Raw genomic sequence first — 14,516 nt, forward strand, 5'->3', positions numbered from 1 at the left:
AGCTTAAATATGTGAATTTAAATTCCGAATTTGATTTTGTGAGAAATTTAGAGTGGGTGTTATTTAGACTTGTTAGAAATAGTATAGGGAGGTTGTATATAAAATTTGAAGTCATTTAATGGAGATTTGGACTGGTTTTGAACAAGAATTGCAACTGAAAATCGTGGAAGAAGTTCGTCTACATAAGCTTGTATAAAAGGTATATAAAAGTGTATAATAGTATAAGATGTGTTTGTACACTCATATACACTATTATACAAGATTATACATAATTATATATAAAACATACTTCGACTTTATGCTTGCGTCTTTTCTGAAATTTAACTTAAATCTACTCCAAATCACTTCAAATTTAAAATTTGAACTCCTTTTAATATTTTCAATTAATTGGAACAACACCAAATCCAAACAACTAACAACCTCAAAAAATCCTATTTTCGAAAGCAAAGCTTCGGATGACCTTCAATGGTGGACTTCTACTCGTCAATTTTCTTACATTGCAATTGGGTGACACAGGGGGAGAAGTAAAAAATACACACACCCCTAAAGCATATGTAGAAGATATGAGAAAAAGAGAGAGTGAAAGCAATGGTTGTGAGAACACAGATTTAACTCCAAAGCTTTAAAAGCAAATGGTTGTAAGAACACAAAATTTGAATTTATTAGTGCTTTCAAAATATGTGAAATATTGGCTAGGCCTGATAAAATTTAAAAATATAGGCTATTTTTTGTTATGGTGTGAAATCACGTGCATTTTCTTGTAATTCTTTTTTTTTTTGTTTTCTTTGACACCAAAAAACATTATAATAAGTAGTACTACTATATGGTATAATTCATTCAATCTGTCCAGAAAAAAAAAATATAACTTTTCAATCTCTGTCTCTCTTCTTCGTCGAAAAAGTCGTCCCGTTGTCTATTCCTCACCTTCCCCCATTTTCCTCCATTATAAAGCCCTCAGCTTTTCCCTTCTCCATACACCCAATTCGCCACTTCCCTTCTCTCTCTCCCTAAATCTTGCTCAAATTTCCCCTCATCTGTTTAATATATCAAGAATTAAGATTTAAATCTTTCATATTTCAAGAAAATCAAGATTCAATCTTTTTGTGCAGACAACATTGTATAATACCAAAATACCATGTTGTCTTTCACCCCTCTTCAATCCAAGCCAATACCACCCACCCCCACCTCAAACGCCACCCATTGGTCTTGGTCTCATTTCACCCACCACCACCCCACTACCCGCCGCCATTTCTTTGCTTCTTCACCCTCCAAAGTCAGTTACCGCCGCCTTAGCATTAATGCCATTGATGCAGCACAGCCTTATGATTATGAAGCATTGGTATCAAATAAATATGCTCAGTCAACAAGACTCAAGATTGCTATAGTGGGTTTTGGCAACTTCGGTCAGTTTCTTGCTAAAGCCTTTGTTCGTCAAGGTCATGTTGTGTTTGCTCATTCAAGAACTGATTACTCACACATTGCAAATTCTTTAGGTGTTTTATTTTTTCAAGATCCGCATGACCTTTGTGAGCAACATCCTGATGTTATTCTACTTTGTACTTCAATTATATCTACTGAACCTGTCCTTAGATCACTACCTATTCAAAGGCTAAAAAGAAACACATTGTTTGTTGATGTTTTGTCTGTTAAAGAGTTTCCAAAGAACATTTTCCTTCAAGTTTTGCCTTCCCATTTTGATATTTTGTGTACTCATCCTATGTTTGGACCTGAAAGTGGTAAGGATAGTTGGAAAGATTTGGCCTTTGTGTTTGATAAAGTTAGAATTGGTGAAGAGGAATCGAGAAAAGGAAGGGTTGATAGGTTTCTTGATATATTTGAGAAAGAAGGGTGTAGGATGGTGCAGATGACGTGTGCGGAGCATGATAGGTATGCTGCCGGTTCGCAGTTTATTACACATACGATGGGGAGAGTATTGGAGAAGTTGGATTTGGAGACAACTCCTATAAATACGAAAGGGTACGAGACTTTGTTGAATTTGGTTGAGAATACTTCTAGTGATAGCTTTGACTTGTACTATGGGTTGTTTATGTACAATAAGAATGCGATGGAGCAGTTGGAAAGGCTTGATTTGGCTTTTGAGGCTTTGAAGAAGGAGTTATTTGGGCATTTGCATGAAGTCTTGAGGAAGCAATTGTTCGGGAAGGCGGAGGAAGCGGGACAGAGGCGTATCTTAACCAAGTTGCCCAAGAATGGGTATGCACTACCAGCTCCTTCATCGGAGGCTGTTAAATCCGAGAACAATTGAAGGGAATTCTGGAACTTGGTATGTCTGCAATTTTGTTTGGTGACTTCTTGCTTTGGGATTAAGAAGATATGTTTATTAGCACAACCCATGTAATGATCCGATATTAGCAATGTAACTATGCCACAAGGACATGCTTATTGTGTTGTTTTAAGTGAAGGTTAAAGCACTAATTCAACCTTCTTTTCCATTTGGAGTCGGGGTTAGGTGTTGAGTTGTAAGACCATCAAAAGGACCATAAACATTTTGTCCTGCAATGTCAGCTGTCCTTTTGATATTTTTGGAACATCTGTTGTATGAGAGTTACTTTTGATGAGATCAATTATTAGATGTTGAGAATGTAGTGTAGGATGGAAAAAGCAGTTAACATTATTTATCTGTTGGTCACTGGATGTATTCTGCATCTCATGTATTTATGTTATAAGACGAGTTATGTGTTCGCCTTCATTTCTTCTGAAGTGGTTTACATTTCTAAGACCGAATCTGCAATCATGAATTTCTTATATTTAGCATGAAGTTTTTCTGTTAGTCATAAGTACTTGATGTATGATACTTCATTACCATGCTGTTTTCCTACGTGTTATGAGTTTCCATATGCCTTTTTTTTTTTTGCAATATTGGTCTACTTTAAGTAGAAGAGGAAGTAGAAGTGGTAGTGTGAAGCAATATTTGGTAATTCTACATTCATCTGAAGGCAAGAGAACATATTGGCGGAATTTGTTAACACAATAAACCATTGATTGTTAGAATGTTCAAGCTCATTGACTAATTTACTTATAAAGTGGAAAGGGGAAGCAGAATTCCAATTTTGCATCCTTATCTTTGCTTGTAAGTTGATTTAAGCTTTGGGAGAGAAAAGAGCAGAAAAAAGATGTATTGATGTCTTAGTACTTTTGCATACAGTGGTTTATAGGTTTCAAGAACGATACATATGCATTTTGCATTTATAGGTTTCAAGAACGACACTTCTAACATTCTAACACTACCATTTTCTTTTGAGAAGAATCTAACACTAACACTTAACACTAAAACAATTTTAATCATTCTCTGCATTTCCAATGTGACATCTTTCTTGAGTTGTTTATGTGTTTGAAGGTGACTTTTTGCAGCAAGCATCTGATATATTGACAAATGCTTTCTTTCCTAATAAGAGCAGAGTGTTAAAGCTGATCTACTCTCGATTCAGGTGTTTCCCCTTTCTCAACTGAAAAACTGATGTGGAAACTAAAAAAATAGAAGATTCGTATTGGCTGCTAGCAATTGAGATAGCATGCTCTCGTAGTTGCTGCATGATGTTCTGTTGCTTCATTTGTTGGTTTAAGATGAAATAGTTGTTTTTCATTTTGTCGTAAAAAGAGTAGTTCATTTCCTTTTTAAGCTGCCAGATTACTTTTTGTCTTCTTCAAATTGTCAGAGGCAACCTTATACTCAGATCTATTTCATCATTCACAGCTATAGACCCTCTACTAAGAATTATCTTTATGCATCTTGTTATAGTTTCTTAGTTGATATGTCAATCTTTGTTTTGTCAGCTAAAGAGAACTTCATTCTGTTCATCTCATTTCATACGAAATCTGAATCCCAACTTGCCTGAAGAAAATCATCGAAGCGTCCTATTTACTCTAGTGAAAAAGTGCTTTTATAGTTGATGCTCTAATCGAGCGGTTGAGACATGAGTAACAATTAGAGATCCCAAGTTTTAATCCAGCTACAAACCTTAATGAGTGCTCATTTGTTTCAACCTTGGTGGGTAGCTTTACCCGACACTTGTGCTTGTTGGCTGTAGCAATATGCTCGGTGGATTTATTCAGGTGCCCCCATGACCCCAGCACCACCCTGTAAAATTGTATTTTATACTTTATGTCATAATCAAGATTTGAGAACTTCATATCCGAGTGAATTGCATAACTTGGCTAATGGTTGTGCAATATTGTCAAAAATTTCATCCCCGGTTGATAATCTTTTTGACATCATTTTCAGGTAAGTAATGGCTTTATTAGGAAATGGAGAATGATTAAGACCATACATGCTCCTTTATCTCTTTTGGCTACTGGTGTATTGGAGAAAGATAGCTAGCTTTTGAAAGTTATTGCTTTTAATAGATCATTCGTTCAATTGACACACTTTATTGGGAAAATGCAAGTGCCATTATTATTTCGCAGAGCTGCTTTGCAATGTCTGAGATGTTTGAAGGGTTCGACTTTGTGAAACTTGAGTTTTAGAAACCTTCATTAATGAATCTTTGATGAGTGCTTACCATTCCTTGTTAACTTACGCTCATCTTCTGGAGAGAAAAGGGCCTGTCATGGCGGGCTTTGGAAATAACTAGACAAACCTTTGAGGCCTACTTTCTATATATCCTTGTATATGGACCTAATCTTTCTTCTACAGAGGATTGAAAATAATGAAGAAAAACTAGAATTGAAGGAAAAAGATACTGGATTTGAGCATTCTTTCGTTTGCCATTTTATTTCTACTCCAAAAACATCAGGGTAGAGATTTGCAGCTTACTAGCAGCAAATGGTCGTTTTGTCCCACTAGATGTCATTAGTTAATGGAGACTCTATCTTGGCTTTTACTTTGTTTATTATGTATACACGTAAGCTATGAGATTTTTTGGGCCAAGTCATCATATATTCTTAATTTAATTGATGATTCTCTCCTTGATTTTACTGTAGCTTGTGACATGGAGTTAAATACAAGTTGTATAAACAGTAAGTGGTGTAAGAAAATGTTGCATCCATTGCATATGACTTGAACTGGCACATGTTCCATATTTGGAAGCTTTACCAGTATACTGTTTCCCCAAAATGTATGTTCAGTTTCTTTTTTTCTCCTCTTAAACAATATAGAAAAGAGCAAGGGACAAATCAAATAACCTGTCTTTGGAAAGGGGGGGGGGGGGTTATTTTGGGCGAGGCAATAGGAAGGATTGGATTTAATTAAATTGGATAGTCATTTCTGAACGGGATTAAGCTGGGTTTGTTGTTGTTGTTGTTGTAGTCATTTCTGAGTCGCCTATACACTTTTGCCTCTTCAATGTTGCATCAGCTGTCTGTACATATCATTGTGTGAGTTGAGCCCATGAATTCACACGTCATGTCGACTGCTTTGGAAAATTATCACCATTATCACAATGGCATTCATGGAATCTTCATTATACCTCAAGATACCTCTCTCAGTATTTGACAATATCAAGGTCAATTTTGGAATTATGCTGATCCGTTGGTCCCTAACATAATTCTCTAGCCAGGTGAAGGAAAACCATTTGATGTATGGTGCATATTCTTCAGGCAAAGCTCTCTTTGTTTCATGCTTGCTTAAGCTGCAGTATCGCGCCACATATCATTGTGTGAGTTGAGCCCATGAATTCACACGTCATGTCGACTGCTTTGGAAAATTATCACCATTATCACAATGGCATTCATGGAATCTTCATTATACCTCAAGATACCTCTCTTAGTATTTGACAATATCAAGGTCAATTTTGGAATTATGCTGATCCGTTGGTCCCTAACATAATTCTCTAGCCAGGTGAAGGAAAACCATTTGATGTATGGTGCATATTCTTCAGGCAAAGCTCTCTTTGTTTCATGCTTGCTTAAGCTGCAGCATCGCGCCACACACTTGAAAAGAGTATTACAGCTGACGTATCTTGAGCATACAATTGCTGCTTCATCTGGTCTTCTTTCTTGCTAATAGTGTGGAAGAATCCATCAAATAAAGTTTGGAGAATAGTTCAACATAGTTTTGAATTTTCTTGTCTACTTCTGGCATAAGAAAAAAGGACCAGAGCGTTTCTTTTCTTTGCGAGTTTGTTGCCATCCTGCGCACTTGTCTCTTGAAAATGCCATTACGCCTGATCTGCATGCAGCAGAGACTTCCTAGGATTTCAAGATTTAGGCTGCAGTGAAGGCCATTTTGGTTCATGTTTAGTATACCTCAAACTTCTTTGTCTTGCAACAGGAAGTAAAGACTTAGCTATCAGTTTGTGGATTTACCGCAAGTATGACTTTGGGCCTTGGACATCCTGCAATATTTCTCCACACTGGTCCAGAAAGCAGTTCTCCTCCAAGTTCAGTTTCCGTGGGCTTGAGGATAATCTCAGTCAAAGACTTCTACTTTTTGATGTGTTTTCCTAACATTTTCCTGCCAGGTAATGTGTTAGATGGGGATTTGTTTTAAGAGTAGGCTTGTAGCTTTAGTTTCTGGGTAAAAGTACATATACCTAAAACATTTGGATTTAGGGGCCAGAAGGTCTACTTTCTTTTATCTTCAGGGTTACATTAAGATACAATCTGATCGGTCCGATCAAGCATTTGTTTTTCTGGGAGACTTGAATCATTTCCATACATTTCAAAGTCATAGTCCGGCATATTTCTTTTTTGCAGTTGGAAGAGGAAAGAATTGATTGCTAATTTGATGCACTTTGTCAAGATATGAGTCTGCCATTCCACGAATTATTCTCTGAACTCTCAAGTAATTCTCCCATATGTTACTCTTTGCCGACAAATACACAGAGAGGACGGCAGATAGCTCCTATCTTACCAACAGAGTAAATAAGTACCATTTATTTTATTTATATTTTACCTTTTTGTTTTTCTTTTTAAAATCCTTACCTTTACTAGTGTTTAATGTGTTTCCCTAGTTTTTACCCTATTGTATTTACAACTTTTTCCTTCATCGTGTCTTTGTTATTTCTTGTTGGAGCTATTTTTTGTTGCTTCCTTTTAACTGTTTCTTGAGCCGAGGGTCTATCAGAAACAACCTCTCTACCTTAACAAGGTAGGGGTAAGGTCTGCGTACAGATTACCCACCCCAGACCCCACTTATGGGATTACATTGGGTTTGTTGTTGTTATTATTGCTTACAACTTTTTCCATTTACCTGTGTCCCTCCACCCAAAACGGAAAAAAAACTTCTAGTTTGCATATATTGCATTTTGTGAATTTTCTCATTACTTATTTGCTTGGATAACTTTTGAGAAAAAGTCCAATTTCAAGCTCAGAAACGGGATAAAGGTTGTTTTTTGGGGGTGTGTGTGTGGTGGGGGGTGGGGGGGGGGGGAAGGAGTGTGAGGAAGGGGGTTTCAACGCCATACATGACCATTGAAGTTCATTAAGCTCTTCTTTTCTAGCATGATTTGTGTTGTCAGTAGGCTAAGATCAACTTGTGATGCGAAAAGGCTATAACTGTTGAACATCAAACAGCTTTATACCCTTACAGCTGTCCACGAGTTCCTGAATTGGCTTGAATAATGTTCCTATCCTGAATTGGTTGTTTATTTGTTTTTGACTTTTTCTGTATTTTCCACGAAAAAACCACAGGAATGAACTGAAGTGGTTTGATTTTAAGATCTTTTTGTCAAGGCTTGTTTTTTATAATTAGCTGGTTGTTTGTAAATCTTATTTCTCTTTAGTTCTTACCTTAATGTAGATTCTTGTCAAACACTGACAAGATGGCAATAACGGTACATATAACAACAAACGTTCAACATTGGAAGATAAACATCTGGTCTTCACAAGTATTGCTCAGATTATTCTCATATAACAAAAGTATTGTTCACGTTATTGCATAGGATTCATGAGTTACAGCATACAACTAGCACTGTGTAAAGCGCGAAAAGATGAGAGCGAGGCGCTATATACTTTAGATTTTCACAACATCAATTGGTCTCTTTCCTTGCTGGTAGTATTGGAAGTAAGTTGCAAGATAATCCTTCGCTGTCTTGTATAATCGTGGCCTTTTATCATCTATGAGCTCCTCAACAGGCTCGATGTCAATCCCGGATTCTGGGCTACAGAACATAGCCACAGTGATCCTTTCTTTCTCTGAGTTTGTCACAGCTCTGTGCACGGGGCTCTTAAGAAGTCCGTTACTCATTATCTGCAGGTAGTAGATATTGATCAAGATTAGAGAATTGGAGTTGAATTCACTTGTACTTAAAAATAGGATCATTTTAGTACCTCTACTTGATCACCAACAATGACAAGAAGAGCATAAGGCATGATGGGAACTCGGTACCATTTATTGTCTTTCAGTACTTGAAGGCCTTCAACTTCTTTATCTTGTAGGAGAATGGTAATGGCCGTTCCATCTGCATGGGATTTGAGGCCACGAACAAGTTTTGGCCTCGGACATGGAGGGTAAAAGTTAAATCTTGCATATATTACTGGCCTGTCTCCATATTGTTTCAGAAATCGATCATCCGGTAAGTTCAAACACCTTGCCATGTACTTGAGGAGCTCTTCCGCTATCAGTTTTGATCTGCTGGTATATTCTTCTAAAATTTCCCTGTAAATTGAGGGTTTAGCTTACATACATTGACAGTTCAAAATTTTACACTATCAGTATATTTTAACCACAGTTGTAACAGGTTACATGTTCCATTTTCTAGGTTACTAATTCCACTTATTGTGGACAGTTCACCTATAGTTATTTTTAGGTGACTTGATTATGTATAAATCTTTTTAAACTATCAGCCTATAGAAGTTAAACTCGTGAAGAAAGAGTGGCAAGTGCCCAATATTATGCACTGGAGGTTAAACATTAGGTTGCTGTTATTTCCAAAGGTAGAGACAGAAATACCTAAATGACTTGGGATTTTCGGGCCAATACTTGAGCTTTCGGTCATTTTCTGGATGGACTTTGAGATATATTCGGTCATTCCAATCGAGAGTTTGATTTTCATATAGAACCATGTCATTTCCATATCCATCAATATCATCTGCTGCTCTTGCATATTTTTGCTTCTCTTCCATTGATAGGTCAAAGAATTGCCTTGAAACTTTGTGCACTTCATCTAAGAGTGATTCTTCAATTCCATGGTTTATTGCCTGAAACTTTATACTTCTCTTAGAATATGCTAAAAGTACTCAACAGATCTCGAAAGATGCAGTTTAAGGGCAGTCCGGTGCACTAAGCTTCCGCTATGCGCGAGATCCGGGGAAGAGCGGACCGCAAGGGTATATTGTACGCAGCCTTACCCTAGATTTCTACAAGAGGCTGTTTCCACGCTTGAACCTGTGACCTCCTGGTCACATGGCATCAAGTTTACCAGTTACGCCAAGGCTCCCCTTCTAAAGATGCAGTTTAACAATATACAAATCTTGGATGCAAAAAGTATCATTATGCTGAATAAGACTTCAGTTAGATATTCAAACCTGAAAACAACCCCATGAGCTTAGGGCTGATTGAAGTTTTCCAAGTTCCTCTCTGCCACAAGCTGATGAAGATGTCAAAACCTTCATATCAACTACAGGTATGTCCATTATCGGAACATCATCATCTATGGCTCCATATTGAAAATCCTTGCTTACGTACTTATCAGATATTTCATCACCATCTTTCACTATCTCTTGAACTAGTTTGCAGCCTATATCTGCTGTAATTGGGGATAGTCCAGCCATATTCTGTGAATATTAGTAAGAAAAGTTTCTAGAGATATATAGCGATAGCATGTAGCAGTGAGGTTGATCATTATCTAAATGCTGCGTCCTCTTGTTTTATATTTATAAGCTCATCTCAGGGTTCACATTGAGGCGTACATGTGGTTGCTTTCTTATTGCTAAAGATTACAACTCATTATATGTATTGCCACATCAAAGAAGAAGTTAAGATGCTAGGCTGCAAAACATGGCAGTATGTGCATCATCTGTTAAACTTGTCCAGCGGATACATATCTTGCGCGGTGTATCAGTTTTTTGTACAAGTGCTACAGCCAAAAGGTACCTGCTTCTGGATAAGTGATGTACAATTTGAAGAAACATACAACATCTGATTGACCATTTGACTTGGACGGAGCAGAATGGATTCTGAGAATTCATATTGTCAATCTCAACTAATTGGGATTGAAGTGCAGTTGATTGTTTGGTAGATGAGTTGTCCCTGTCTGAAGTTCTCTAAGTTCATGTTAGTAATGTATTAATCTAGGTGACAAGACAATTCCTTAGGAAAACTTATTTCCAATCTTTGCTTTATGAAACACATATTGAACCTATGTTACGCGGATCCTTCATTTTGTCTTGATGTACTCATGCCAAATGAGTGTGATATGGTGTGCGTACTTCGGGCGGATTATACCAAATAGTTTCATACATACGACATACATTTATACGTACCCATAAACAAATCCCCGTAGCGAGGGGCGGATTTAAGGGGGCCGAAGGGGGTTTATCCGAACCCCGTTCGCCGGAAAATTACCCTGTATATACAAGGCAAAAGAGGTTCACCCGAACCTCCTTCTCCGAAAAATTACATTGTATATAAGGCTAAATCTGTGTTTTTACTTCTATATATTGTATTTTGAAATCCCTTGTCGTAGCCCAAAAGCACAACCCAACGGTTAAGGGGGTTCAAAACCTTTGTGAAGTTACTAGTTCAATTCCCACTAGTCACAATCTTTCTAATTTGTTAACCTTTTTCTTTTTTGAACCTCCTTACACTACTAGAAATCCGGTAATTAGCGACCACAAAAATCGACCAACGTTGGTCGGTTTAGGCAAATTACTGACCAAAACTCGTCCAAACAGGCTTGGTCGCTATTTTGGTGGTCGCTTTAGTATACCGACAAAGTTGGTCGCTAATTACCGACCAAGGTTGGTCGCAAAGGTAAAAGGACCGGCTGTACAATTTAAAGCACATACCGACCAACTTTGGTTGGTAACATATTTTAATAATTTAATTTTACCGACCAAAGTTGGTCGGTGTATTTAAATTACGCTATTTCATTAATTATTAAAATCTAAAAATTAGCGACCAAAGTTGGTTGGTAAAATAAAATATATATATATTTTTTTGAAATTAAAATTTAATCATACCGACCAAAGTTGGTCTGTAAAGTTGAAATCTGGGTAATCCTTGACCATTAACCGACCAACTGTGGTCGGTAATTTTTTTTTTTAAATTAAGTGACCAACCTTAGTCGCTAATCAGTAGAAAATTATTTTTTTAATTATAAACCGACCAACTTTGGTCGGTTTTCTGGATTTTAATTTTGACATAAAATGTCTGTTTTGGCAGCTACACCACCTGCCAGCATACCAAATCCCTGAATGACAACAACAACAACACAATTCAATAAATACATTAAAACTAACAAACAAAAGTTCAATAGAACTAAAAAATCCAAAACCAAGTTAAAACTTATTACAACTAGTTCAGAACCGGTTTTATTTGTCTAGTTCAAAGTATATACAAGTCAAGGGGTGTTTTGTACAACATCATCATCACAGTCTGATGAATTTTCATCTAAAAGACGGTGTCGAGAAGGGTCTTGTGGAGGACGTAAAGAACGACCACGGGGAGGACGGGAGGAACGATCACGGGGAGGACGGAAGGAACGCTCACGTTCAAGTCGAGCCTCTGGCGATGACTCACGAGACCGGGGCAACGGAAAAGCTCCAGTAGATAGGAGAGTTCTGATCTGAGCTTGCGTGCCAAGGAATTGAGCATCTCTAACCCTTTCTCTTTCCTTGGCCGCTTCTAGCTCGGATGTGAGCTTTGTCACAGTCTCCCGCATAGCGGAGAGGCTCTCCCCATTAAGTTGCTCGCCTTGCGCGGAAGTCCCTATTCCTTGCATTCCACACTTATAGCGATGGAACTTTTTAGTAGGAAGCCCGTATACCTTCCCCCATTTTGGACCGCCAGCAGACTCTATCCATATTCTTTCAGCATCCTCGTCCGAAGGTTGGGTTGGCTCGCCCGATTCACCAGCTGGCTGAGTGCAGATGAATTCCTCCACGTTAGTTTGGTAGTGACCCTATACGAAATTTAAATTGAATTAGTATTTCAAAATTTATATAAAAGTAATTTAAAATACTTAAAGAAAAGTGAAAGCTTACATATACAGTCGAGGCCCGGTCCTCGACCCACCTTTCTTGATCCGTTTCTTTCTTCTTCTTTACAATATGCGTCTCCTTGAATAGCTCATCATGGTTCATTGGACGCCCCAACTTCTTTTCCTGAAAACAAATTAATTTAGTTAATAAACAGAATAAATATACTTTAAAAATTAAAATAATTTAAGCAATTGCGTACCAATCTTCTTTTTATTGTCCCTAGGCTGATCGCACCTCCAGTGTGCAAGGAGCCTCCTTTCTCAGATGCGCGAGCTTTCTTTCCTTTTTCGCTTTTCTCTAAGAACTTTGCAGTACGCCATTGCCTTTGCAAATCATCCCATAAATTTTGAAGTAACCAGTCAGGCTTCTTGTTCTTCTTTCTAGCTTCGGAGAAAGTATGCGACAATCGCTTGCGAGCTTTGTGATGAAAATTTGCAGCCACTTCCGCGGTATAGCGGTGTTCCCATACACACTTGCTTTGTATTTTAAAAGTTAAATATTAAACAAGAAATATCATAAATATAAATTATTAAACTGCTTAAAAAAATATTTATACCTTAAATTGAATGAAAATTTGTTCCTTCAGCGAGATGAAAAATCAGTCCAAGTCGCATAAGAGCCATCATAAAGCTTTTTGATGGCTTTGGTGATTATCCTCGTAGTCTTATTACTCGTGATGAACCTGCAATTTAACAATAAAAACACATTAATATCTTAGTAAAATTTTTATAAAACAATAAACGCAAAAATAACAAATAACTCTTACCCATCACCCTCAGGGACTATGATGATCCTGCCATATTGATCATAATGCACCTCCTCGTCATCAGCATCATCATCCGAATCATGTATATCAGAGGCATGTGTGGACGGTGTAGGGGGCCAGAGCTACTACCTCGCAGGCGAAGGCCTGAAATAGATGGAGTCGCTGATGAAGATGGCTGCGATCCCTGTGACTGCGACATAGCTGGATGGACCTCAAGTGGCTGTGATACTGATGGCTGTGACCCGAGTGGCTGTGATCCATGTGGCTATGACATGGATGGATGTGATCCATGCGATGTAGATGGCTGCGATCCACGTGGTCGTGAGGCAGTTGGACTGTATGTTGGATGTATAGTCCTATGGCCCTGTGATGAAAGACTTGGTGTCTGCATGAAGGTGTAGGGATCGTGATGCTGTGGCAGCTTAGTATAGCCGTGTGGTGGAGGATAAGACATAGGCATCTCTGTAGAGGGTGGAAAAGAGGGAGTATTATTAACTACCCTCCTCTTTTCCTTCCTAGCCTTTTCTCGACCCCGAGAACCAGTAGGGTCATTGTTACCTTGACCCTTGCCTGCCATCTGCATATTATAATACATATTTAGATTCAAACATATAAGAAACTAGCTATAAAACAAGAGTTATTTAAAAAACCAACTTTTTAAAGCTCATCGACGTATTGTTCCTCGTCCGAGAATTCTTCGTCCTCACTTGTTTGAGCTTCATCAGTTGATTCTTCGTCCTCATTTTCTATAATTGTTACTCATTTATATGAACTTCTTCCAATATGTGTTCAGGATGTTCCAAATCATTTTCTAGTTGATCGTCCACTATTTGATGAACACTGGAGATATCATTTTGATATGCAACATCTAACACATTCTCGACTTTCACCCTACCTACAGGCTTAGTTTTTATTACAACCCACCAATCGGACTTATTCCGCCGCAATGAATAAGGAGCATAATACACTTGCCTAACATTATGTGCAATTATGAAAGGATCATAGCGATCATACTCCCTCGTATGATTAACCTCAATTATGTTGTATTGATTGTGTACTCTTGTACCTCTTGTTGGATTTGGGTCAAACCACTTGCATATAAAGAGTATCAATTTCTTAAATGGCCAACCTGTATATTCTAGTTCTATTATTTCTTTGAGCACACCATAATAATCAATATCTCCAACTTGGTTGCCATCACCACCTTGAACCCACACCCCGCTGTTGTTGCTATTTTTATTTTTAGAGCAATCCTCTGTATGGAACTTATAACCATTCACTACGTACTTAGACATTGTTGTGACCTCAAGCCCAGGTCCCCAAGATAAATCTTTCAAAAATTGGTTTACACCATTATTTGGATTATTTACCTACATAGTGTTTAAAACAATTCATAAGTTAGCATAACTTACAAACATTATTTACGTACATAGTGTTAGAACATTATCAGGATGAACTTATAAATTGTTTGAACCACGTATCAAATCTCGTATATACAGCATCATGGCCAAATTGACCCACAAAGTGACTGTGACACATCAAATATTTTTAGTAGTTGCATTGAGATGTAATCACAGTAATTTTTAGATTTTGATAACTACTAAATCAATACTTACTTGAGATATGGTACAACTTCAGGATAATTTAG

General features: G+C 37.6%; 2 protein-coding genes and 1 pseudogene across 3 annotated transcripts; 2 read left to right on the top strand and 1 right to left on the bottom strand.

Annotated features, from left to right (window-relative positions):
* Positions 1 to 844: 844 nt before the first annotated feature.
* On the top strand, positions 845 to 2,721 carry LOC109217460 (arogenate dehydrogenase 2, chloroplastic). Its single transcript, XM_019381715.1, has one exon. The coding sequence runs from the start codon at positions 1,136 to 1,138 to the stop codon at positions 2,264 to 2,266; it is 1,131 nt and encodes a 376-aa protein (XP_019237260.1). The 5' UTR covers positions 845 to 1,135; the 3' UTR covers positions 2,267 to 2,721.
* Positions 2,722 to 7,759: 5,038 nt separating this feature from the next.
* Positions 7,760 to 10,138, bottom strand: LOC109217461 (protein SRG1-like). 2 transcript variants are annotated; one of them, XM_019381716.1, is made up of 4 exons: positions 9,427 to 10,138; positions 8,852 to 9,105; positions 8,230 to 8,557; positions 7,760 to 8,149 (listed from the first exon to the last, which is right to left on the bottom strand). In XM_019381716.1, exons 1-4 carry the CDS (start codon positions 9,670 to 9,672, stop codon positions 7,913 to 7,915), a joined length of 1,065 nt encoding a protein of 354 aa, XP_019237261.1. In that variant the 5' UTR covers positions 9,673 to 10,138; the 3' UTR covers positions 7,760 to 7,912. The 2 variants fall into 2 exon arrangements, with proteins under 2 accessions (XP_019237261.1, XP_019237262.1); XM_019381717.1 differs by having other exon boundaries at positions 8,852 to 9,099; positions 9,427 to 10,136.
* A 3,002-nt stretch (positions 10,139 to 13,140) lies between these two features.
* Positions 13,141 to 14,516, top strand: part of LOC109217458 — an 8,483-nt pseudogene continuing 7,107 nt past the window's right edge.

This window comes from Nicotiana attenuata, unplaced genomic scaffold (genome assembly GCF_001879085.1).
Source record: "Nicotiana attenuata strain UT unplaced genomic scaffold, NIATTr2, whole genome shotgun sequence".
NCBI lineage: Eukaryota > Viridiplantae > Streptophyta > Magnoliopsida > Solanales > Solanaceae > Nicotiana > Nicotiana attenuata.